The 22,746-nt window shown below is 51.0% G+C and overlaps 1 protein-coding gene across 5 annotated transcripts in view; it reads left to right on the top strand.

Moving 5' to 3' along the window:
* Positions 1 to 22,746, top strand: part of ARHGAP39 (Rho GTPase activating protein 39) — a 61,679-nt gene that overhangs the window by 19,107 nt on the left and 19,826 nt on the right. For 2 of the 5 annotated variants that reach the window (XM_015590232.2, XM_015590234.2), the window contains exons 2-4: positions 8,253 to 8,415; positions 15,102 to 15,533; positions 20,132 to 20,215. In XM_015590232.2, the coding sequence (XP_015445718.1) occupies positions 8,336 to 8,415; positions 15,102 to 15,533; positions 20,132 to 20,215 (596 nt within the window). In that variant the 5' untranslated portion in view covers positions 8,253 to 8,335. Of the gene's footprint in view, positions 1 to 1,162; positions 2,085 to 3,465; positions 5,502 to 8,252; positions 8,416 to 15,101; positions 15,534 to 20,131; positions 20,216 to 22,746 lie in introns of those variants that run through there. The other 3 variants (XM_025047621.1, XM_006913005.3, XM_025047622.1) reach the window with 3 other exon arrangements.

The raw sequence follows: 22,746 nt of genomic DNA, 5'->3' as shown, positions 1-22,746 counted from the left end.
AACTTCTCTGTTCCGACCACTGGCATGTGAACAGATAGATATTTCGTTCTCTCTAAACAGTCTCACAGGGGCCCCCGGTGCGGTTTTGTTGGTGAGAGAAGCCCAGGAAGGCAGGGAGGGCAGGGCCGCGCCTTTGCTTGAGGTGGGTGTGTGCGAAGAGCAGGGGCCGTGGGCCCAGGCAGGGGGTCTGTGTACCCCAACTGCCTGTCACATGACCTCTGGCAGCCAGGCAGGAGCCAGGTGCCACTCAGAGCGGCAGCACTGCCATCAATCCATTTCCACTGTCCAGCGTGGCTCTCAGCATGTCCCTTCTCTTGCGGGGTGAGGTCTGACACCAACTCTCAGAAAGGTTTGGAAAACTGGTCCTGACCTGCGAGCTGATTCCATGGCTTGCTGACAGTTCTGGTCACAGTTTCAGCCGTGACGACGGCCGTCCTGTGGAGGAGGCAGTTGATGAGAACAGCTGCTGCAGAGGCGCAGATGCGGAAATGCCAGCCTGCCCTGGTCACCAGGCGGAGAATGGGGCATTGTGACTGCCGCTCAGAGCTGAGCTTTCAGACGTGAAGCTGAGAGACGCTCATTGTCCAGAACCTGGAGATGTTGTTGAAACAGCCGGAGAGCGGGGCTGGGCCTTCTGGACACGATGGCTGAGTCAAGACTTGTTTATTCTGTTTCCTTCTCTGGAACTCGCTGAAATGAACAAAAAATGAAAAATAGGGAACAAGATTTAAGCCAGAGGAGGATGTCAGCCAGCCGGGGAGGAGGGGCGAAGGCCAGAGCCCTGAGTGGGACTCAGTGCACTGAACAAAGAGGATTTCTAGGGACACAGCTAATGCCATCGACTGGACAGAGGGGCTCGTGGTGTGGGTGGTCCTTGAGAGAGAGCGTGTGTGGGGTCTGGTGAGGGAGGGGAGCTCAGGTGCTCCATCGGCCTTTCTACGCGACCCAGAGCCCAGGCGGGATGCAGAAAGAGAGACGGGCAGGCGCAACTCCGGAGCGCCTCAGGTCCAGTCACCAGGATATTTGGGGCCCGTGCTGTCCCAGGGCAGGGCTTCCCAGGGAGGCACCTTGCAGGCGGACAGTTGCCCTCGAGGGGCTGTGGCTTGCAGGGGGGCCTTCTGCATGCCGCCGGAGCCCACCTTCCTGCCCCTCTACCTTGCAGCACCCTTCAGAAGCCTTAAAGGGACCCTCTTGCTGGAGCCAGAGGAACGGAGCTTCGCGCGGCCCGAGCAGAGCCCTGAGAGCAGGCAGCCTCGGCCCTCCCCCGAGTCCAGCACTCACAGGACCTCCCCCAGATCGCCCGGTCAGGCCAGGATGCAGGGCTCTGTCTCCAGTTTCAGTCGAGTTTCTGTCATTTGCAACCGAAAGAATGTCCTAATAGCAGAAACTCATTTCCGGAGCAGAGCCTGAAGAAAATTTGGCAACAGAGCATTCTAGAATGATGCACTTGATTTGAGTCCGCCCTAACTCCTGTCCCTTTCCTTATTTGAAAACGAGCGATAACCAGGAGCCAACATGGGACCCTGATGTAGAGAAAGAGAAGAAAAAGGACAATGGCTGCAGTGAAATCGCTGGTGAAGAAGACATTTAAAAGAATCAACCCCGGAAGCAGAAGAGAGAGAACCTTTTCTGTATACTAAAAAATACAAATTCAAAATACATAAAGAGAAAAGAGCTCAAACGGAAGGCACGACAGCAGAAGGACAGGCAGTGAGCTGGCGGAAGCGAGAGAGAAAATTAAAGGCAAAAACCTGCTACAAACTTGGGGGCCCAGTTAGCAACAGCGAATAACGGGCAGGCACCACCAGAACAGAAGTGGTCGCCAGAGGACAGCTGCCTGGGAAACATGCTGCGCAGAGGGAGACAGACAGATGTGGTCTGAGAAGACCAGAGCCGGAGGGCTTCGGGGAGACCCATCGGCCACCGCGGGCATCAGAGTTGGAGGAGAGCCAGTGTCCAGGGATCGAGGGACAAGTCAGGCAGGACCTCCCTGGAATGATGGCGAGGAGACTGTGACATGGAGAGGGCACATCACGTTTCTGGAAGAACTGGATACGAAATGACCAGCGCCAGGACAGGACCTGGTAAGTTAGCCGAACCCGTTGGCAGACCCATCTGCCTCATTCCCCGCTCCAGAAGGCAGCAGAGCCAAGCCAAGCGGCGAGTGGAGAGAGAAGCGCTCTCCGGGGATTCACTCCAAGCCCAGCCTCAGGATGGGGCGTCCTGCCTGGCTGAGGTGAGTCTGCCGGGTGCCCTACGCTGCACCTTTGGAGAGAAGGTGCCGTGGGGGTCACTTGCTCCTCCTTGAGGACAGATGACGGGTTGATCAGACAAGGTCCTTAAAACAGTTATAATTACAGTCCATATGTTCAAAAGCTAAGGGAAATATTGACCACATTAAGTAAAGACATGGTGAAGCAAACACAGTTAACAATCCAAACTAAACTTCTAGAGTTGAAACTAACCTGCCTGAATGCAAAACATACTGGGTGGGATTAACAGCAGATTAGGCATTGCAGAAGAAAAGATGAGTGAACTTGAAGACAAGCAGTAAGACGATCCAAACTCTAAGACAAGGAGAGGAAAAGTAACTTTAAATAAACAGAAGCCAAAAGAGTATGACTGAGATGTGGGACAATGGGCAGAGCACTAATGTTTGTGTAACTGGAGTTCCCAAAGGAGGAGGGAGGGACCAAAAAACTACTTGAAGGAATGATAGCTAAAAAGCTTCCAAATTTGATGAAAACTGTAAACCTAGATAGAACAGTCTTAACAAACCGTAAGTACAAGAAGCATGAATGAAATCATACAAAGTACATCAGATTCAAATCACTCAAATCCAGCGATGAAGAGACAAGTCTTAAAGCAGGCAGAAAAAAAAGACAAAGGTTTCCTCTGCTGTCCAAAACTTCAGCCGCGCATGAAACCTTCCGGCATGAAGCGGACAGGCAGCCTTACGGCGTGGCTTGCCTTAGGGCACTGCTTGCCAGCAGATGGATGCACAGAGTCAATCAAGGTGAGGCTCAGGTGCTTGCAGACAGCTCAGTGCCGCAGCTCAGTGCCGCGGTGCTGAGTGCCGTGTCTGGGTAGGAACGGGCGGGGCCCCTCTCCCTGCTTGGCCTGCCTCTTTTCGTGAAGGAGACAGTCCTCTTCGGATTCCTTCTCATTAGCGAACAGGCACTGATGTAGTAGGTCTTTTGTAGAAAGGAAGCGGCGTGAAGTGCACGTTCAGGACGTGGGAGGTGCCTGTGTTACACCCAGGGGAGCACATGCAGACGCCCGCAGGTTTCTCTAGAGACAGCGCAAGTGGGGGGGTGGGGGGGGCGGTGTGTGCAGGTGCTAGACGAAGACTGTCAGCCTGGAGTTCGGTGCCAGTGTGAGTGCTTCTTTAAAGGTAATTATTTAAATAACAGCAATAACAATGTAGTGGAGTATGTCGGGGGGTGGGTGGGGGAGGTGTACAACATACACTGAATAAGATGTGACAAAATGGCACAAAGGCCCAGAGAGGAGAGATGGCAAACTCGTGCCTGAAGTGGAGCAGTTTCACTCGCTGCTGGACCGTGATAGATTACATGTGGACACTGCGCCCCTAAAGACGTCTACTGAGATAGCTGAGCAGTGATTACATGCAGCTGATAACAGCGGAGATAAAACTGAATCGTGGAATACGTAATCCAGGAGGAGACAGAGGAAAGTGGAACGAAGAATGGATGGGCCAAACGGAAAACAAGTAGCAAAGTGGTGGACTTCAACCTAACCATGCCGACAGTCACAAATCTAGATGTTTTAAACACCCTAATTAAAAAGGCAGATGTCAAACTGCATAATAAAGCCCTACCCAAACATATGCTGGCTACAATAAATCCACATTAAATATAAAGACACAAGCAGGTTAAAAGTAAAAGGAATGCAAAGACATTCAATTCTTACACTAAGGAAAATAAAGCTGGAGTTGCTATAATACCAAATGTGCTGATTTTAGAGCCAAGAAAAGTACCAGGTAAAGATATTTCTTGAAGAGATTAATTCATCAAGAACACACCATAAATTTTATGCACCTAATAGCAGAGCTATAAAACATAAAGCAAACAGCTGATAGAATTGCAAAGAGAAATGGAGAAATCCACAATTTTAGTTGGAATTCCCAAGACCCCTTTCTCAGTAATCGGTAGAACAATCAGGAAGTTAGTGTTGGCACTGTCTACCAGCCCGACCTGGTTAACATTTGTAGAACGCCCAAGAGCATGTTTATTCCACTGCATGTGAAATATTTACCAAGACAGACCGTTTTCCTGCTCCATAGATATTCTGACAAAAGAGTTAAATTAGAAACCAATAAAAATATCTAGGAAATCACCAGGTATTGGGAAAGTAAAAAAAACTTCTGTATAATTCGTGAGTTAAAAGAGAATCAAAAGGGCAATTAGCTTTTGAACCGGATGAGAATGAAAATGCAGCATGTCACAATTTGTGGGATGTCAGCAAAGCGATCAGAAAGGGAAGAGGCGCCATCGCTACAGATTCTGTTGATCTTAAAAGGATAATAAATGAATAGTCTGACAACTTTATGCTAATAAATTTGACAATTTGTATGAAACGAATAAATTCCTTGAAAGACAAAGACCACTAAAGCTCACTCAAGAAGAAATTCAAAGTCTGGTTAGTTCTCTCTTAAGTAAATTCAATTCTTAATTAGAAACCTTCCCGCAAAGAAAACTACACACCCAGATGGCTTCACTGGTGTGTTCTACCAAACATCTGAGGAAGAAATAATAGCAATTTTACACCAACTCAGTAAAGTGATCCAGATCAGAAGGGAAATAGTAAAATTGTCAGTGTTCACTGTTGACATAATCATCTATGTATAAATTCTAATAAAATCTGCCCCCCCCAAATGGGGGGTGGCAATTAGAACAAAGAAGTGAGTTTAGAAGGGTTATGGGTACAAGACCAATATGCAAACTGGACTGGCAACAAACAATTGGAAATTGTTTTCTATATTGTTAGCATCAACATGTGAAATACTTATGGATAAATTTGCCTAAATATGTACAAGACAAGCACACTAAAAACTGCAAAACACTGCTGAAAGGGTCTAAGTGGGGGGAGGTGACATGTTTGTAGATGGAAAATTCGATATCGTTGTAAAGTTAGTTCTCATACTGATGCACAACGTGACACAGCTTCTGTCAAAACCCCAGCAGGGCATCTGGGAGAAACTGGGAAGCTGATTCTGAAGTTCACGTGGAAATGCAAAGGACCTAGACTAAAACAACTTCAAAAATGAAGAGCAAAGCTGGAGGATGAACACTAGCTGATTCAGACCCAGGATGTTTGGGGTCACCAAGACGTGGTGTCTGTCCCAGATCGGAGAAGGCCTTCTGGAAGAGATGGTGCAGGAGTTGACTTGGAGACAAGAGGACCAGTCTGCCACTCACCGAGCCCTCTGCTTTTGACCAGCCTGAAGGGCGGGATGAGGACTGAAAAGAGATGAACAGGTGGTTGATTTGAATTGCTTTTGGGTTATGGTAGATGTTTTTTAGTTTCTCACAATTTCGCTAACACTGCTGTTGTTGTTTTTTAAAATGTGGAAGCCATATGAGAAGGTCGTCTGTTTTCTCTCAAATAAGAAATGAGAAGTACTTTAGTTTCACTTTTAGAGATGGCATTCCTAGGGCAGCAGGGCCTCCGATAACGTCGACTCGTTCAGTGTTGCTTGGTCATAACGTTGATACGATGCCCTAGGTAGGCACTTCTGTTTGCATCCGTTAGCCCTTGGGAAAATTGGTTTTGCTATGCACCTTGCCACAGTAAAGTCACAGACCCGTTGACGGTAAGGACGCTGCAGTCCAGGGCATTTACGTCGGTAGTGGCGTGGACGTTTGAGTGGGAGCTTTCCTCCAGGGGCATCTCCCACTGCAAACTGTGGGGCTCAGGCCACAGTCGCCTGGCCTTTTGGAGTGTGTCCGGCCTGCATTCTCTTCCTGGCGCCGCTGCCCGGCCTCTGCTTCGGACTTGTTTGATTTCCCAGCCTGGGGCAGTGGGCTCTTTGGACCCGCCCCTTCCAGAGGGAGCCCTCCGAGTACCTGCTAGGCCAGTGGGAAGCCCGTGGTTAGTGCTTGCGCGCTCCCCCGGGCTGGCGTCCGCCACTGGCGCCCAGAGGCAGCTGCTTCTGACACCTTGCCTCACAGGTGACCGACAGCACAGGTGACCCCCGGTCTCGAACGTGACGCCCGGTATTGTGCTGCGTTCATCTGGCCATCTGGCTTTTTAAAATATTTTTTAGTTTCAAGTATACAGTACATTGGTTAGACATTTATATAGTTTATAAAACAATCCCCCTAATTGCTTTTTATCTCTGGTTTTCCATCTAGCCATTACATTAATGCTAACTGCATTCCCTATGCCCTGTTCCCCATCCCCATGACCATCTATCAACTACTAATTTGTACTTCTTTAACCCTTCACCCCATTCTCCCAGCCCCCAAACCCCTCTCCTCTGTCCGTAACCAAATTGTACTCTGTATTTGAGTCTGTTTTTGATTAGTTTGTTCTTTTTGTTGCTTAGATTCTGCATATAAGTGAAATCATATGGTATTTATCTTTGACTTATTTTACTCAGCATAATAACCTCTAGGTCCATCCATGTCATTGCAAATGGTAGGATTTCATTTTGTTAATGGCTGAGTAATATTCCATCGTACATATGAACCGTAACTTCTTTATCCAGTCCTCTCTTGATGGGCATTTAGGTTGCTTTCATATCTTGGCTATTGTACATTGTGCTGCCATGAATATTGGGGCGCATAGATCTTTATGAATTATTGTTTTGGTTTTCTTTGGATAAATACCCAGAAGTGCAGTTGCTGAGTCAGAAGGTAGATCCATTTTTAAGGTTTTGAGAAACCTCCAGACTGTTTTCCACAGCGGCTGCACCAATCTGCTGGCGTCTGGCTTTTGTCTCCCACTTCTGCCTGGCAGCTTCAGTAGGTCGTCGTGGGGACCTCCCACGCGCACTTGCGTGTCCTTCTGCTGTGAGGAACAGATGGCAGTTTCTCCTTTGGGACACGGCGACCAGGGCTGCAGGGAACGCTGTGTGGGGTCGGTGCGCGTCGGTTGGCCTCCCCGGCCTGCATCACTGGCGTGGAAGCCCGGGCCGTGGCGCTGCGGTGTGCCGCTCGGGAGACGCTGCGGCCCGCGGTCGGGCCGGCTGTCCCAGCAGCCTGCAGCCCTGGACGAGCCTCCACACTCTGGCCAGCACGTGACGGGTTCTCTTTTCCATTTTAGCCATTTTGGTGGGTGTGTTAGTGTCCATTATGCTTGTAATTAAAAGTTCCCTGATGACTAATGAGGTCGAGTTCATTTCTGTGTGTTTTTTAGCTATTTGGATATTTTTTTGTGTGCAGTATGTGTTCAGGTCTTTTGTCCATTTCTCTATTGGATTATATGTCTTTTTCTTATTTATTTCTAGAAGTTTTTGATGTGTTCTGGAAGTAGTTTTTGTCAGATTAGACGCACGAGCGTGTCTCTGTGGCGTACGGTGCACACTCTATAGCATGTACCCCCCCATCGTGGACTTGCCTCTGTATTCATAATGCAACATCGATAAACAGAGGCGCTGTACTTTATTATAGCTCAACTTATTAAATTTTCTTTTGTGGTTGGCGTTTTTTGGTGTCTGATTAAGACCACAAAGATTTTCTTCTGCATCTTTTCTGAAAACCTTATTGTTTTACTGTTAACACTTAGATAGACAGTTTACCTAGAATTGAGTTTTGTGTATTGGATGAGGTTTGGGTCAGGTTCATTTTTTCCTGTTTATACGTAATGGATACAACACTATTTTTGAAAAATCCGCTCTTCGGCATAAATTGGGTGACCCTACGTGGGCATTACTCTGTCAGAGCTGGTGCCCTGTGCCTCGCCCAGGTTTCCGGTGTTGCCAGGGGTGTGGTGCCGTGCCTGTTGGACAGCTGAGGACACCACGTCTCAGGCAACAAGCAGCTTGCCTGGGGTCAGCGATCGAGAGGTCTGGCTGCCTTCTTGTGGGCTGGCAGGGGCTGATCCTAGCCGGGGTTCAGGGGCGGGGTACAGGGAGCTCAGATGCCGACTTAGGGTGCCATCTCTCATCCTCGCCATCGCATGGGTCCGTGAGGGACTGGCCTGCACTGTTACCAGTTCTCAGATCCCAAAGGCGTAATAAGCTGTGTGCTGAACTTATAGGCTTAGACACTTCTGCTCTCTCGCAGGGCGCTGCCTTCCTGACTGACGCTGGAGGGGACGCCCTGATGAGCAGCTGAGACTGTGCCCTGGGCCCTCAGCAGAGACGGCGATGTCCCAGACACAGGATTACGAATGCGAGAGCCATAATGCCGGCGTGCAGGAGCCTCGGCTTTCGGGATCGAGCACCAGGTGAGGAGAAGTCATGGCAGGCGCGCCTGGGTCGTCAGGGGACTGGTGGAGTGGGGCATGTGCCCCTTTCACAGGGGCGGGGCTCCTGAAGCGGCTGTGTCGGGGACGAGCTGCTCTCCCACCTGCACGTGGCGAGACTGGGGCCGCTTTCCTTTCAGAGGTGACTTGTGCTTGCTCTGAACGTGGCATCCTCCCACAGAAGCCCAGGTCCCCAGGGGCGGCCCCCACTTCCGGCCACAGATGCAGTGCAGAGGGAAGGCCTTCTCACGCAGGTGGATTTGGTCACATGGGCCCAATCCCTTATGCCCCCTCTGGCCATCGATCCACGCCAGCTGCAGTTCATCGTTTTTGGTTTTCTGATCTTTAACTTTATTTGGCAGCAATTCTGCCCTTGCGGAAAAGTCGCAAGCACAGGAACAGTGCACTGTACAGCCATGTCCCCGGGCTTGCAGCCACCTCCCCACACACACGCTGTTCTCCAAGTCGCCTTGGGGAGGGTCGCAGATGTCATGGCCCAGTGTTGGCTCACAGCACCCAGGACAGGTAGCACCGTGAGTCAACCTGTGCCGAGTGCGGCCTCCCTCCCTGCTGCCGCCCGCCTGGCTTCGGCAGCTGGCCCCCTGCCGGCCTTGGCCGCATTCCCGGGCCCTGCGGCATGCGCTTCCCCCACGGGCGCACACCCCGCCGCACGTCTGCTCGCCTCTCCGTGATCTGGAGGCTTTCCACAGCCTTTCTGTGTCTTTCGTGACACCAACACCTTTAAAGGTAATAGTTGCCCTTTTTAAACAGAGCGCTCGGTTTGGGATTGTCTAGGGACTTCTTAGCCGGGTGCCACGCACTGGTGTCGCGTCCTCCTCAGCCGTCCCCTCTGCAGGCAGACGCCCCATCCCGGCCCGCGGCCGCGCGCCCCAGGCTGCCGTGACTGCTTTCCCCGCGCTCCCCTCGCTCTTCGGTGTTTTCATCACTTCTCTCGTGCTCCCATCTTTCCGGGGACAGGTGCAGAATGCCAGCGTCCCAACCCTAGCACCCCGTTACCGTGCGAGAACATGAGCCCCTCCCTGTGCCTGCACGCATTCATTCGTTCCCGGTTTGGACTCGGGATTTCCTTTTTGTTTTACACATTTGTGGTTCACTCCTGCACTTCGTCGCTTTACATTCTTGCCGCCCCGGCTTGGGCCGGTGAGGTTCCTTCAGGCTGTTTCCTGTCGCCTGTGTGCGCGTGATTCTTGGATTCCTTCCTCCTTCTGGCCTAACCACATGCTCCAGGCACATCTCGTACCGCCAGCCCTGCCCCGAATCAGCTGTTTCTCGAGGAGCCCTGCCTCCTTCTGGGAAGGCGTGTTGGAAGACCAGCCGGCTGCTCGGTGCACTGTGGCTCCAGCAGCGTGTTCGCTTCTTGGACCTTTCAGCAGGCAGAGTAGAGAGTGTGCATGAATGTGCACATGAGCACACACGTGGACGCAAAATTCACATGCATTAGAAACACTGAGTTTTCACTGACACCGTCGATGGCAGTGTGCTCCCAGGGGCCGTTTTCTGGCCATCTTCTGGTGCACAGCTGTGTCCTCTCTCTTGTGGCGAGAACCCTGCTCCCAGGAGCATCAGCGCACTGACCCGTTTGCTTCTCTCGTGATGCGTCCAAAGCCGTTTCAGAATTGCTTCGCCCCTTCCACTGCGACAGTGTGCACACACACACACTTTTGAAAGTTCGGGATTTATTTGCACCTCCCACATGCACAGTCCACCCAAGAACGGGAGCGCAGAGCCTGGTCCTGTGTTCACAGTTACTCAGCAACCACTAATCTACTTTCTCTCTTTGAATTTCTTCTGGACAATTTGAATAAATGAATCGCATAATACTAATCTTTTGTGTCTGGCTTCTTTCACTGTAGTAGTGTCTTCAGGGTTCATCCACGTGGTGACACGTGTCAGCACTTCCTCTCTCTCTACGGCTGAGTGACACTCCACTGTACCGAGAGCCATTTCCTCCTCCGCTCATCAGGCCACAGCGTTTGGGTTGTTTCCCCTGTGGCTGTCGTAAACAAGCTGCTGTGAACGTTTGTGCACGGCTTCGTGCGGACGCACAGTCGCCCGCTCCTCTTGGGTAGACGCCTCAGTGGAGCTGCTGAGTCCTGTGGTAACTCCGTGCTTGATTTTCTGAGGAACTGCCAAACTTTTCCAAAGTGGCTCTGCCATTTTACGTTCCCACCAGCAATACGTAGAAGTTCCCGTGTTCCCACATCCTCTCCGATACTTTTTGTTATGGTTTTTAAAAAATCGTTACATAGCCATCCTAAGTGAGCATCGGGTTGGCGATTGTGGAGGCCGGGCTTGGAAGGTGTGTCCCTGGAGATGAGGGCCCTGGGCTCCCACTGGGGGCTCTTGCCACCTCTGCACAGCCTTACAGGTTCACTAGTGAGACCCAGGGGCCCAGAGACAGCTGTGTCCTGATGACACCGCTGACGGGTCTACCTCCTGTCCTGTGCTTCTAGGACACCTTCTCCCAGCCTCTGTCCCAGATGCCCACCCAGCCTTGCTCTTCCTTCTGCAGGAGGACCAGTGTGTGACGGACAGTGGCTGTGGGCAGGCACAGAGCTCCCCCAAGAGCGGCCCAGTGTGACGCAGGTGGAGGGGAACAGCTTATAGAGTGGACACATTTGCCGGGTTACACAGGGCTGAGACTCAGGGCAAGGACACCCAGAGAAGCAGCAGTTCCCTAAGGGGGTACTCCCGGGGTCCTGCCAGTCCCCTGGGGTCTGAGGCTTCGTCGATGGGAGCAGAGGGGGAGTGGCACGGGGTGAAGGGCTGAACCACACACTGACTGAGGGTCTCAGGGGAAAGCTGTTGTTACGGAAACCCCCGCTGCTCTCCAGGTTCTCTTTGAGGCAGTTGTTGGGACATTTGTGGACAGGAAACGAGAGGGAGGTGTGAGGCTTCAAGGGTGCCGAGCGTTGTGCGTTGTACTGTGGACGGGGTGGGCACCGGCGCCCAACTTCCCCATCGTGAGTTCCCCCAATAGTACGTAGCAACCCTGCCACAAAAGGGCCACGTATCAGGAAATGGCCACGACCAGTGAGACCCAGTAGCAACAGGCCCATACAGATGCCAGCATTGGAATGATCAGACACAGGATACTATGTTTAAAGAAATAAGAGAGGCTTACCAATGTGAGCAAAGAGCAGGAGACCCTAAACAATGAGAGTGGAGATTTGGAAAAGAACCAGCAGATTAAACACAGCTGAAGAGAGAATTAATGAAGTAGAAAGAGGAACTACAGAAATGACCTGGAATGAGGCAGATGACTGGAGATGGGGGGTGTGAGCCACATGGAGGCATGGGGATCCTATGAAAAGCGTGTCTGTCGGGCTTAATGTGGGGGTTCCAGAAAAAGAGTCAAGGGGTTGAGGGGTCATGTTTAAAAAGATGGAGAATTGTCCAAAAATTGTTTAAAGATTCCAACCCTCGGATCCAGGAGTCCCACAAGTCCTTCATTTCGATATTATAGTGAAACTATAGAACACAAAAGGAGAGTGGTTCTTTTTAACCATTCATCTGCCAAGTAGTTTGTGTTTGCTCTACCGATAATTACATTGTTTTGTGGCAGCCTGACCCTGCCTGGCCATTTCCTGCTCGAACAAGTTAGTTCTAGACTAACCCCCCAGGACTCTCTGGCTGACGTCAGTTTTCGCATAGCTTGGCAGCCAATCAATGTTCTCCTTCCTTATATCAAGCTGTACGAATGCGGAAGTGCGGGACTGTGTAAAACAGCCGGCAGTGTTACAATCAGGGCCCAGCCTTTGGATAAGAATCCGCTGAGCCTGTGCCGGCGTCAATAAACGCTGCTTCCTGCTTACAGCCTCAGTGTCCCATCTCTCTGTTCGAGAATCTCGCAACAGTATCATATGCAAATGGCAACAAGTCAGTTATTCCTTGTTTATTCACAAGTGAATCTGTAGTAAATTATTAGAGTCGATAGAAAACTCACTAAGCTTGCTTATAAAACCAATACACAAGATAAACTGCATGTCTGTACACCAGCAACAATCTGAAAATTATCTATAAAGTTAACTGCAAAAATTGAGAAACAACAGGCAGGCCAGGATGTGGAGTGACAGGCAGTGCTGTGCACGGCTCCAAATAACACAAGTCGGTGTCCCCTGGACAGTTGGGGCCCACTCCTGGGACCCAGAGCCCCACCTCTGTGCATGCAGCCGGAGTCCACATACAGGATGTTCACAGCACAATTGTGAGAAATAATCCCCAAAGGCAGACAGCCCAGATGTCCATCAGCACGGCTGACCAGCAGGGACGAGTTTGTTTTAAGTGAAAGAAGCAAAGCACAAAAATATAGTTTTCCTGCATGAATATGTAATTCAAAATTAGATACACCTAAACTGGTTTGTTTAGGGTTACCCTCAAATATGGTAAAACTTTGAAAGCAAGGAAGTGACTGCTTTCAAACTCGGCGGTCCCCTTGGGGTGAGCAGACGTGTGATGTAGGGGGTGTCTGGGATGCTGCCTTATTTTATTTCTTGATGAGTGATGGCTATACAAGTGTCAGTTCATAATTGCTCATTATACTTATCTTCATGTCCTGTACATGTTTCTGTGTATATGTCATGGTATTATTTTTAAAGAGTTGTTTACATTTATAATAAGAGTACCATTTACAATCACAAGTGTGTGTATATATAAAACCTAGGAATAAATCTGACAAAACACGTTCATACCCTTTAAAGAAGACATGAATGAGTGGATACACTGTGATTTGGGTGGGAGACTAAATCGTGACAAAGGCTTTTTTCTTTTCTCCTGGAATAGATCCAGCAAAGGTGCCAACAGAGTTTGTGCACATCAACAAGCTGATTCTGCAGTTTGTAGGGGAGAACAGAGTCACACACAAATAGCCAAGACATGACTGAAGAAGCAGAGGACGTGGGGACTTGGGAAATGCACACTGTGCAAAGCTACCATGATTAAGACAACGAGGTGCAGGTCAGAGAAGGTTTGACCAGCAGAGCCAGCAGAGAGCTCAGACACAGGTGCACTGGCACTGTCCATCATGGAGTGCCCTGGTTTCTTACGTGGGGAGTGTGCAATGTCACCCGGTAAACAGAAACAACCCAGGCAGATTAGGGCTTCAACGTGACAGGCAAAGCTATAAAACTTTGCAAGTCAGCTTCGAATGTTTTCGACTTAACAGGTAGGAAATCTTAAGATTTAAGATTCTTAAACACAGTAGAAAGGAGAGAAATCATAAAGGAAATGACATAAATTCAACTATACTAAAATTAAAAACTTTTCATCAAAGAGCGAAGCCACCATAAAGAATGAAAAGGTAAGCTGCAGGAGAGATTTGTAATACAATATAACCAGGAGATTGCTATCGAGAATACATATATATTTTAAAAAAATACAACTGCAAATTAGAAAAAAAATTTTAATGGGCAAAAGTCACATGTTTTTATTAAATGAAAAATATATATAATTCATGAATATGAGAAAGGTGCTTGACCTCATTAATCAGGGAACATTTGAAACCGCATGCATGGGAATTCATCATGCTAATCGGTTTTTACGATGTTCGAAAATTTCCATTACAAGAGAAAAAATTTGGTGTAAAATTGTACCATGTCCCACTAGTCCTGGACAACCCCTTCTGATACTTGCTGTGACCTTTCCCGCAAATTTCTATACAAATATATAAACACTTGGCTTTTTTTTTAAGGATCTATATAGCTTCATTTAATCATTAACTGTGGATGTCCTTCCCTGACATTAAAATACGCATCCTCACCAGAACCATTGACCGCAGCCCCAAGGAGACACCCAGAGACCCCACCGCCAAGGAAAGACCAAGGCCAGTGTGAGAGTGTGTAGGTGATGGAAATATTGTGCACTAAGTGTTTAAAACTTTAAAAACTGATACCGAAAATGTTATTGTATGCCATAATTGAAAAATATACTATTATTTTTTAAAATTTTTACAAGAGTTTATTTGAGCCAAACTGATGACATATGCTAGGGAGCAAGATCTAAAATGCTCCTCAAAAAAATACACTATTTTAATAGGGGATAATTTATCTTAATTTTTTTCCAATTGCAAAAGTAATCATTGTAGAAATTTGGAAGTTACAGCAAAGCAGAAAAATGTCACGCTGTCACATCGCAGCAGCCATCTCTTTATTGTAGGACACTCAGGACAGAATTCCGACCATACATGTGGGGGGGTAACGGAAGCAGGTCATCGCATTTGGCCGGTAGCACCATAATGATTGCTGCAGGCAAGACTGGTCCCCGATGCTGAGCGTGGTGAGAAGCAGGACAGTCACGCACAGTGTCTCACCACGCAACCCTTGCCGCCCCTGGAGGAAGAGCAGCAGTGCGGTGTTGGAGAAACGGGGAGGAGGGGGCTGTCGGCTATGGGACAGAGCGAGCCCCGCCTCCTCCCCCTACCCCCCTCTGCTCCTCTGCATCCTCACGCCAGACCTTGACCTTTGCATGTGTAGTGTGAGGTGCAATGTGGGGAATCAGGAGGAAGACTGTTTTTCTAACTTTTCTGTAAATCAGAAATTATTTTTGTTACGGACTGATTGTGTCAACCCCAAATTAGGAGGTGCAGGGCCAGGGGTGCGGAGCCTGCCCCTGCCCGCTCCGCCCGCGCTGACCCTGCCGTTCTCTCCCAGGCTGGAGTGGGTGGAGATCATCGAGCCGCGTACCCGCGAGCGCATGTACGCCAACCTGGTCACCGGCGAGTGCGTGTGGGACCCGCCGGCCGGCGTCCGCATCAAGCGCACGAGCGAGAACCAGTGGTGGGAGCTCTTCGACCCCAACACGTCGCGCTTCTACTACTACAGCGCCACCACCCAGCGCACCGTGTGGCACCGGCCGCAGGGCTGCGACATCATCCCCTTAGCCAAGCTGCAGACGCTGAAGCAGAACACCGAGTCCCCGCGCGCCTCGGCGGACAACAGCCCGGGGCGCGGCAGCAGCGTCAGCCGCGACGGCAGCACCAGCTCCTCCCTGGAGCCCGAGCCCGACGCTGGCGAGAAGGCGCAGGAGCAGCTGGGGAGGAGCCGGCACGCGGCCTTCGGCGCTGTGAAGGAGGACAGCGGCAGGTGAGGCCCGGGCAGGGCAGGTGCGGCGCAGGGCAGGTGCGGCGCAGGCCGCCTCTTACCGGAGGCGGTGGAAACCGCAAAGTGCCCGAGACCCGATTTGCGCTGTGGGGCCCGTCTTGCTCCTCTGAGAATGACACACAAGGGCCTGGCACCAAAACTGGCCACCGAGAAGTGGCAGGGCCATTGCAGACGGCATGCGGATTTGGTGCATTGGGGACTGCACAGCTGGCCATGGTGCCCCAGCTCGGGCTGGGGAGGGCAGGGCGCACACGGGATCAGAGGCCAAGGAGATGTCCGCAGCTCGGTGGGTCTGCGTGGCTCCGGGGGTCACCTGGAGTCGTCCCCAGAAAGTGGACCTTCCATCACGGGAGCCACGGCCCCAGGGATGAGCAGGAGGAGAAAGCAGATGGCACGTGTGCTGGGTGTGACCTCTGGTGTCCTGTTCTGTTCCTTCTTACCCAGGGCTCAGAGAATGGCTCATTTTTATTGGATTGTGATGATTTTGAGTTCTTTATAGTTCTTTACTCATCTGCGTAATTAGGTAAAGAGACTGGGTTCTTTTAGGGTTCAGTTGCCAAATGTCTTTGTCACCCACACGCTGGGGCTGGGCCTGGAGAAGCCAGTGCCCCACCTTGCCCAGCGCCCTGTCTAGAGGATGGAGTGTCTTTTTTCCAAAAGCGTCTTAGATGCTCTGCCATAAAGGAGGGTTATGAGATCTGCGGGATCAGGATTCCCACCAGGAGCCCTGTGTGGACTTGACTTAGAATTGCGTTGGATTCATGGGTCAGTTTGGGTGAGGCAGACGTCTATTACACTGTCTTCTCCCACATATGGAAATAGTGTCTTTTATACTTTCCACAACTAAAGACTTGCATAATTTTACGGTTTGTTTCTAGGTGCTGTATCAACTTTATAGCACTGGCTTTTGTAAATTATCTTTCTAAAGTCATATTTTTTGATCGTCACTGGTAAATAGACATTGGTTTTTATATGTCAGGCTTGTTTTTACACTTTTGTTGAGCTCTCATTAATCTCATTAAAGACTCGTCATCTCTCTCCCGAGATGCTGGCCCACTGCCCCACGATGGCCAGACCAGGGCGGACCAGCACCCTGGCCTTGTCCCAGCGGTCAGGCTGCAGGCTTGCTTCCCTGTGATGCGGTGGCTATGCCTTTCCTCATGAATGGGTGTAGTATTTGATGGAGTGTATTTTCGGAGTCTGTTGCTGTCAGTGTTCCTGGTCGAATTGTGTCTCCAAAAGATGTTGAGGTCCTAACCCCCAGGACCTCAGGGTGAGACCGCGATTGGACGTAGGGTCTTTCCAAATGTGATTAGTTGAGGTGCAGTCACCTGGATAGGGTGGGCCCTGATCCCGTGGGGCTGGTGCTCTTAGAGACACAGCGAGAAGCCATGTGACTACAGGCACAGATTGAAGCGATGTGTCTACAAGCCAAGAAGCTGGGGCAGGCCTGGAACAGTGTCCCTGACAGGCCTCAGAAGGAACCAGCCCTGTTGACACCTGGACCTTGCTTGGACTTCTGAGAGCATGAGCACCCAGTCGTGGTCCTGTGTACCGGGATGCCACTGCAGCTGGTATTGTAAAAAATTATTCTGTGTTTCTTGCATTCCTGGGATACTTGGTTTGTGTAATTTTGTAAATAGACTCAGGTTGCTAATGTTTTATTTAGGATTTTTTTTTCCACGTTGGTAAGAAAAAGCGGCCTGTGCTTGCCCACTCCTTTTCTGTGTTTGGCTGTTTTCGTTTTGGCTCTGAGAGCGCGGCGTGTCTTCTGTCCTCCGAACCACCGTCTGCTTCCAGGTGTGTGGCACTCGTACACCGTCAGGCCCAGGGCTGGTCCGGATAGAGTTTTAACTATTGATTCTATTTCTTTAATGCTTGCAGGAATGTTTGGGTTTTTTAATACCTAAATCCAATTTTATAAAATGTTTTTCTATTAAGTTGTCCATTTACCTGTTTATAAACACATTGGCATAAAGCTACTCATGGTGTGCTTCTGTTTTGAGATTGTCGTGTCCCTTGTCACCTGAGGTTGTGTGCGCATGCTCTCTCTCGTTCGGTTGTAGAAGGGTTTCTGTTTCACTGGTGTGTTCAGAGAACCCTTTTGGCTCCAGTGATTCTTTCATGTCTTTGCTCTTATTGGGCTTTATTCCACTTTCTCTGGTGTTGTTTTCTCGCCGCTTTCCTGACTGTGTTGGAAGTGTTGGAAGTTTAACTCTTTTGTTCCCACTGTTCTTTCTACAGTGAACTGGCGAGGCGCGGACTTCCCTCAGCTTCCGACCTCAGCTCCATTGCACGGCTTTGCGATGTAGACTCGGCATCATTGTTCAGTTTTAAATACTTTCGAATTTTAATTAAGCCTGCTTCTTTGACTCATTTGTAACTTAGAAATGTCTTATTTTCCAAAACCGTCGGTTATTTTCTTTCTTGTTCTTGATTGCCAACTGAATTTCAATTTGGTCTGAAAGCATGATTTTTCTTTTTTTTTTTTTTTGAGACTTGCTTTGTAGCCTCAATCCTGAATTTTTATAAATGATTTTTATGACTGCTTCAAAAAATAATCTCTATCCTGTTTGTTAGGTCTGGAGTTCTCTCTTTGTCAATTAGGTCAAAACTGTTCATTGCGTCCATCAGGTTTCTTACTAATTGTGTCTGCCCAATCTGTCAATTCTGGGAGGTGAAGCCCCCCGCTGGAATGGTGGGATTTGTCTGTTTCTCCTCCTTCTATGTAGAAGCCATGGAGTGGCTGCATATCAACTTGGAATCTTGTCTCCCTGCTGAAGTTTTCCTTTTGCTGTTACACAGTTGCCCTTTTACCCCTCCTGATTTTTGCCTTGAAGCCGACTTTGTTTGACATTAAAGCGGTGCCACTGTTTCTCTTTGATGAGTATTTGCCTCTCAACATCCTTTCCCAAAAGATAACCCTTCCTGCTTATATTTTAGGTGTGTTTCTTATAAATAATGGGTAGCTGTTTGTTTTCTTTTTCATCCATTCTGAACGTCATATTATATTTACTACGGTCGTTGCTGCAGGGAGAGGATTTCGCTCATCATCACTGTCTGTCCAGGTGTGTGCTTTTCATCGTCAGCCCCTCTGATGTCTGTGTCCGCAGGTGTCCTGCCTGTGGAGTGTCATCTTGTGGGGCCTGCCTTCCTCCCAGTGGCCCCATCCTGCCTTCTCTGCACCTTCAGCCCCGGGGCATGGCTGGCGGGGCGGGGGCAGCTAGGGGGCCTGGGATTTGTGCTGCGGCCCGGTGTGGGCAGCCCCAATACCCACTTTCTCAGCGGGTCTGATCAGCTGAGTAGGTCTCACCTATGCTCTGATTTTCCTCGTTTGCCAAGATTTTTCCTCTCTTGTCATGAACATTTATCCTGTGAGTTCTCTCTGATGTGAATTGCCTGTTTTGTTTTGTTTTGTTTTAACTCATTTTTCTGCTGGAGCTGCTGGCTTACTTTCTGTGCTTGCAGGAATTCCTTACACATTCCAGATGTCATTTTCTTGTTGGTTTCAGACATTGTGAAGATCTTCTACTTGGTCATCTGCCTGCTATCTGGTTCCTGGTGTCCTTGATTTTGATGCAACCAAATTTACTAGTTTTTTGCCTTGTGGTTTATGTTTATAATGCTTTGTCTAAAAAGTTCCTCCTTGGCCTAGGTTCAAAGATATCATCTTACATGTCTTGTGTTAGCTTTATAGTTTTATCTTTCATGTTGAGGCCTGAATCTGTCTGGAGCCACCTTCGTGTGGAGCCAGGAGGGACCGACTTCATCCCCCAAAGCCTGCATTTGCTCACGATGCACATGTCCCTCCGGCACACCTGCCGTCCATCTGCTCTTGCATGGGTGCCACCAGGCCCTTGGTCCTCTCAGTAGTTAAGACGGCCTTAGCTTGCTGTGGGCTCAAAGTGCAAGCCCGTGCTACTCCTGGGTCACAGTGAGTCCCATCCATTCTGCGAGTGAACTCAGTTTTGTGGTTGAGTCTTTAGTTTTTCTAGGTTGGCTACTGATGATAATTTTATCTCGTTCATATATTTAAATTTCTTGCTTTTTAAAAATCTCATTGCGTTGACTACATTTCCAGAACTGTTACATATCGGCGGTGAGAGACGCCCTTCCCTGACACAGCTGCCCCAGGAAGCTGTGTCCCCACGAAGGTGTTTCCACCCCTGGTTTCTTCTCGGGGCACCTGGCCATGTTTGGACAGAGCTGTGATTCTCACTGACCGCCTCGTGGTGCCCTTAGAATAGAGGCCCCCGTTCCAGTTACCTGAGCTCCTATAATCCAGGGCAGGCGGTCGGCATCCTTGCCTCTGCACAGAGCCTCGGTGGGGCTGTCCCTGTGCAGGGCAGGTGGGTCCCAGTCCATTCCATGCAGGCGATGTTTCAGGCACTCTGGGAGGCGGGCTTATGGCAGGAGAAGTACCTGTTTGACCTGATGAAGGGGACAGCTTTGTGGGCAGAAGCCAGGGCACCGAGGTCATTTCTGAGAAACTGAAAGGGCGAGGTGTGTGTTTTAAATGTGCCATATGTTTAAGTTATTGCACTTACGTTCATATCATTTTTCCACTTTGCTCATTCCAGTTCTTCACCACCAGGAGTGTTCCTCGAGAAGGACTACGAGATCTACCGGGATTACAATGCGGACGGCCAGCTTCTTCACTACAGGTGGGACCCGTCATCTCAGGCTCGGCCCCGCTCTGACCCGAGGGTGGTTTTCTTGGCAATTCCTGGCTCAGCTGGAAGAGTCTGGGTCGGCAGGAGGCAACTAGCTGGACACGCCCAGCACGCGGGGCCCTGCGCGGGGCAGTGGGGCGTGAGCAGCTGGGCAGAGGCCTCCTGGAGTGGCCCCTGGGCTCAGGTGGCAGCTTTTCGTTGAACAGAAGCCTTGTCACTGCCCACCCTGGGGAATCATGGCGCCCGTGGTGCTGCCCAGGCCTGTGGCGGAGGGACGAGGGCCTGGGGGTCCTCAGCACATAGCCTTGCTGGGAGCTCTTCCCAGATGGAGGGGAAGACTGGTTTTAGTCCTAGGGAGGGAGTCTTGGCCTCTCTTGGTCCTGGGTTTGGAAGATTCTAGAATGACTCAGGATTTTGGGGTGCAGCAGCCGTTAGGCTGGGCAGGACCATCCCTTGGCCAATTTGTGTGTCTGGCTGGAGCAAGCACCTCCTCCTCTGCCTGTGGGGTCTAGGCAGCCTTTGTGCCTCTGGGTGGCCTGGGTGCCCCCAGCACAGACCAGGAGTAGCGCCAGGCTTAGGGGACACTTTGAAGATCTGAGGGCCTGTGGCAGTTTGCTCCACAGGTCTAAGATTGAGCTGAGAATGGAAGCTGGGTTTGCACCTCGACACATCAGGAAGGGGAGCTGAGCCTGTCCTGGGTCCAGCAGTGTGGCTGGGAGTATTCCCAGCCTCCCTGTGCATCCATGTCCCCATCAGTAAAGTGGGGTGTGGGTGGTGACTGGACGGGGCCTCTGCACTGCGGCCATCCTGGGACCAACTTTCAAAGGCGCGTGGGGCCGAGAGACCAAAGATGGGAGCTGACGACCCAGAGCTAAACAGAAGTTCCTGAGAGAGCTTGTGGACAGAAGCCAGGGCTCGGGTCTCTGCACCAACAGGGGACGGGGTCTGGGCACAGGTGGCCTTCAAGGACACAGGCAGCTCATAGCCAGGTGGCACCGCTGCTTAAGGGCTGTGAGATCCAAGGCAGTAAACAAGTCCACGCCCACGGCCTCTGTAAGAACTTTCCTTCGCGACGATACCACCCAGCCCTCCTGGAGCGAACTGGTCACTGAGCACAGCTTGCTTCTTAGGGTGGCATCGGTCACATCAAGCACTGGGAACCATTGCCTAATGGGCAGGTCAGGTCAGGTCCCCAGCCTTGCCCACCTAGTCTTTGGTAGCCCACTGCTGCTACGGCCCTGCCATCCCGGGTGCTGGCTGGGCTGGACATCGTTCTGGGGGGTGCGTGCACTCAGGCAGAGCGGGGAGAACAGAGATGCTGATGTTTGTGGACAGACTGGGGAGGAGACGCCGCCACCCGCCCCAGGCACTGCAGGTGGGTCTGCCAGGAGCAGGGAGGCAGGAAGCAGCCCGTCTCGCTGCGGCCCAGGCCGTGAGCCTCACGGTGCACTCAGCTGGAGGACGGGGTAGTTCAAGTTGTCCCTCCAACGCCCCTTCGCATGTGCAGTCTGTTGCTGGTGCACGTGAGCATGCCCCTGGGAGCTGCGTCCCAGACTGCAGCTCGTGGTGTCAGGCCCAGGTGCCACATGCAGCGCAGGCGGCCGTCTGAAGAGGCGGCAGCGGAGCGGTGCTTCCCCTGGCTTCGGTTGTGCCCAGTGCTCTCCAGTCTTCTTTTGAAAGGAGGCCCTCAGAGAGACGTCCTGAGCTCCATGGAGCCCTGTCACTGTGCCAGCCCTTTCAACGCCCACCCCTGCCCCTGTCCACCTGACCTCCAGCACTTCCGGAGGCAGGGCGAGGGTCTCCTCCCCCATGATTCGAAAGTGTCCACCGAACAGCCACACCCAGGCAGTCGTCCCTTGTTATTTAGGAGCAGTGGTGTCTCCCCACCTTGGTGCCTCCCACCGTAGCGGAGATGGCAAGGAACTGGGGAACGGCTGGGGAGAAAGACCGGCTTCCTGGTCTGCGGAGCCATACAGAGGCGGAGGCCCGTGGGCAGACCAGGGAGGCTGACTAGAAGGGGCCACTCAGTGGTCCCAGGGGAACATACTTAAGGGACTCTGGATAAGAAGCAGATGCAAGGCCTGGAAAGTGGAGGTGAGAGTTCAGGGAGGACTCCCGAGGGGCACAGCAGTGGCGTCAGGTGGGGGTGCAGGGCAGGGGGCTGTGGGAAGATGAGTTAATTCCTCATCACGGGAAGTAGAAATCTCAAGCTTCTCAAGAAACCAGTTGTGCATTTTGGTCCCTCTCCCTCTGTCCTCTGATGGTCACTGGGCCACAAGTCCTACTCGTGAGGGGTGGGTGAGTTGGGAGCTGGAGAACAAGGTCAGTGGCGTGAGTTCAGGGTGAGAGGGCCCGAAATGGGCGGCGAGGCAGCCCACTCCAGCGCGCTGGCACGTGGCCCCCCTGGCACAGCCAGGGTCAAACCCTGCTGCTCAGCGACAGTCTCAGCAGCTCGACCTCCCCACCCCAAGGAGAAGTCAGACAGCAGCAGGGCTCAGGATGCAAGTTCCCATTCCTGGGGA

The sequence above is a fragment of the Pteropus alecto genome, unplaced genomic scaffold (assembly GCF_000325575.1).
Source record: "Pteropus alecto unplaced genomic scaffold, ASM32557v1 scaffold105, whole genome shotgun sequence".
Lineage (NCBI taxonomy): Eukaryota > Metazoa > Chordata > Mammalia > Chiroptera > Pteropodidae > Pteropus > Pteropus alecto.
Note: the sequence above shows the minus strand (reverse complement) of the source record. Positions and strands in the feature narration are given on the sequence as shown.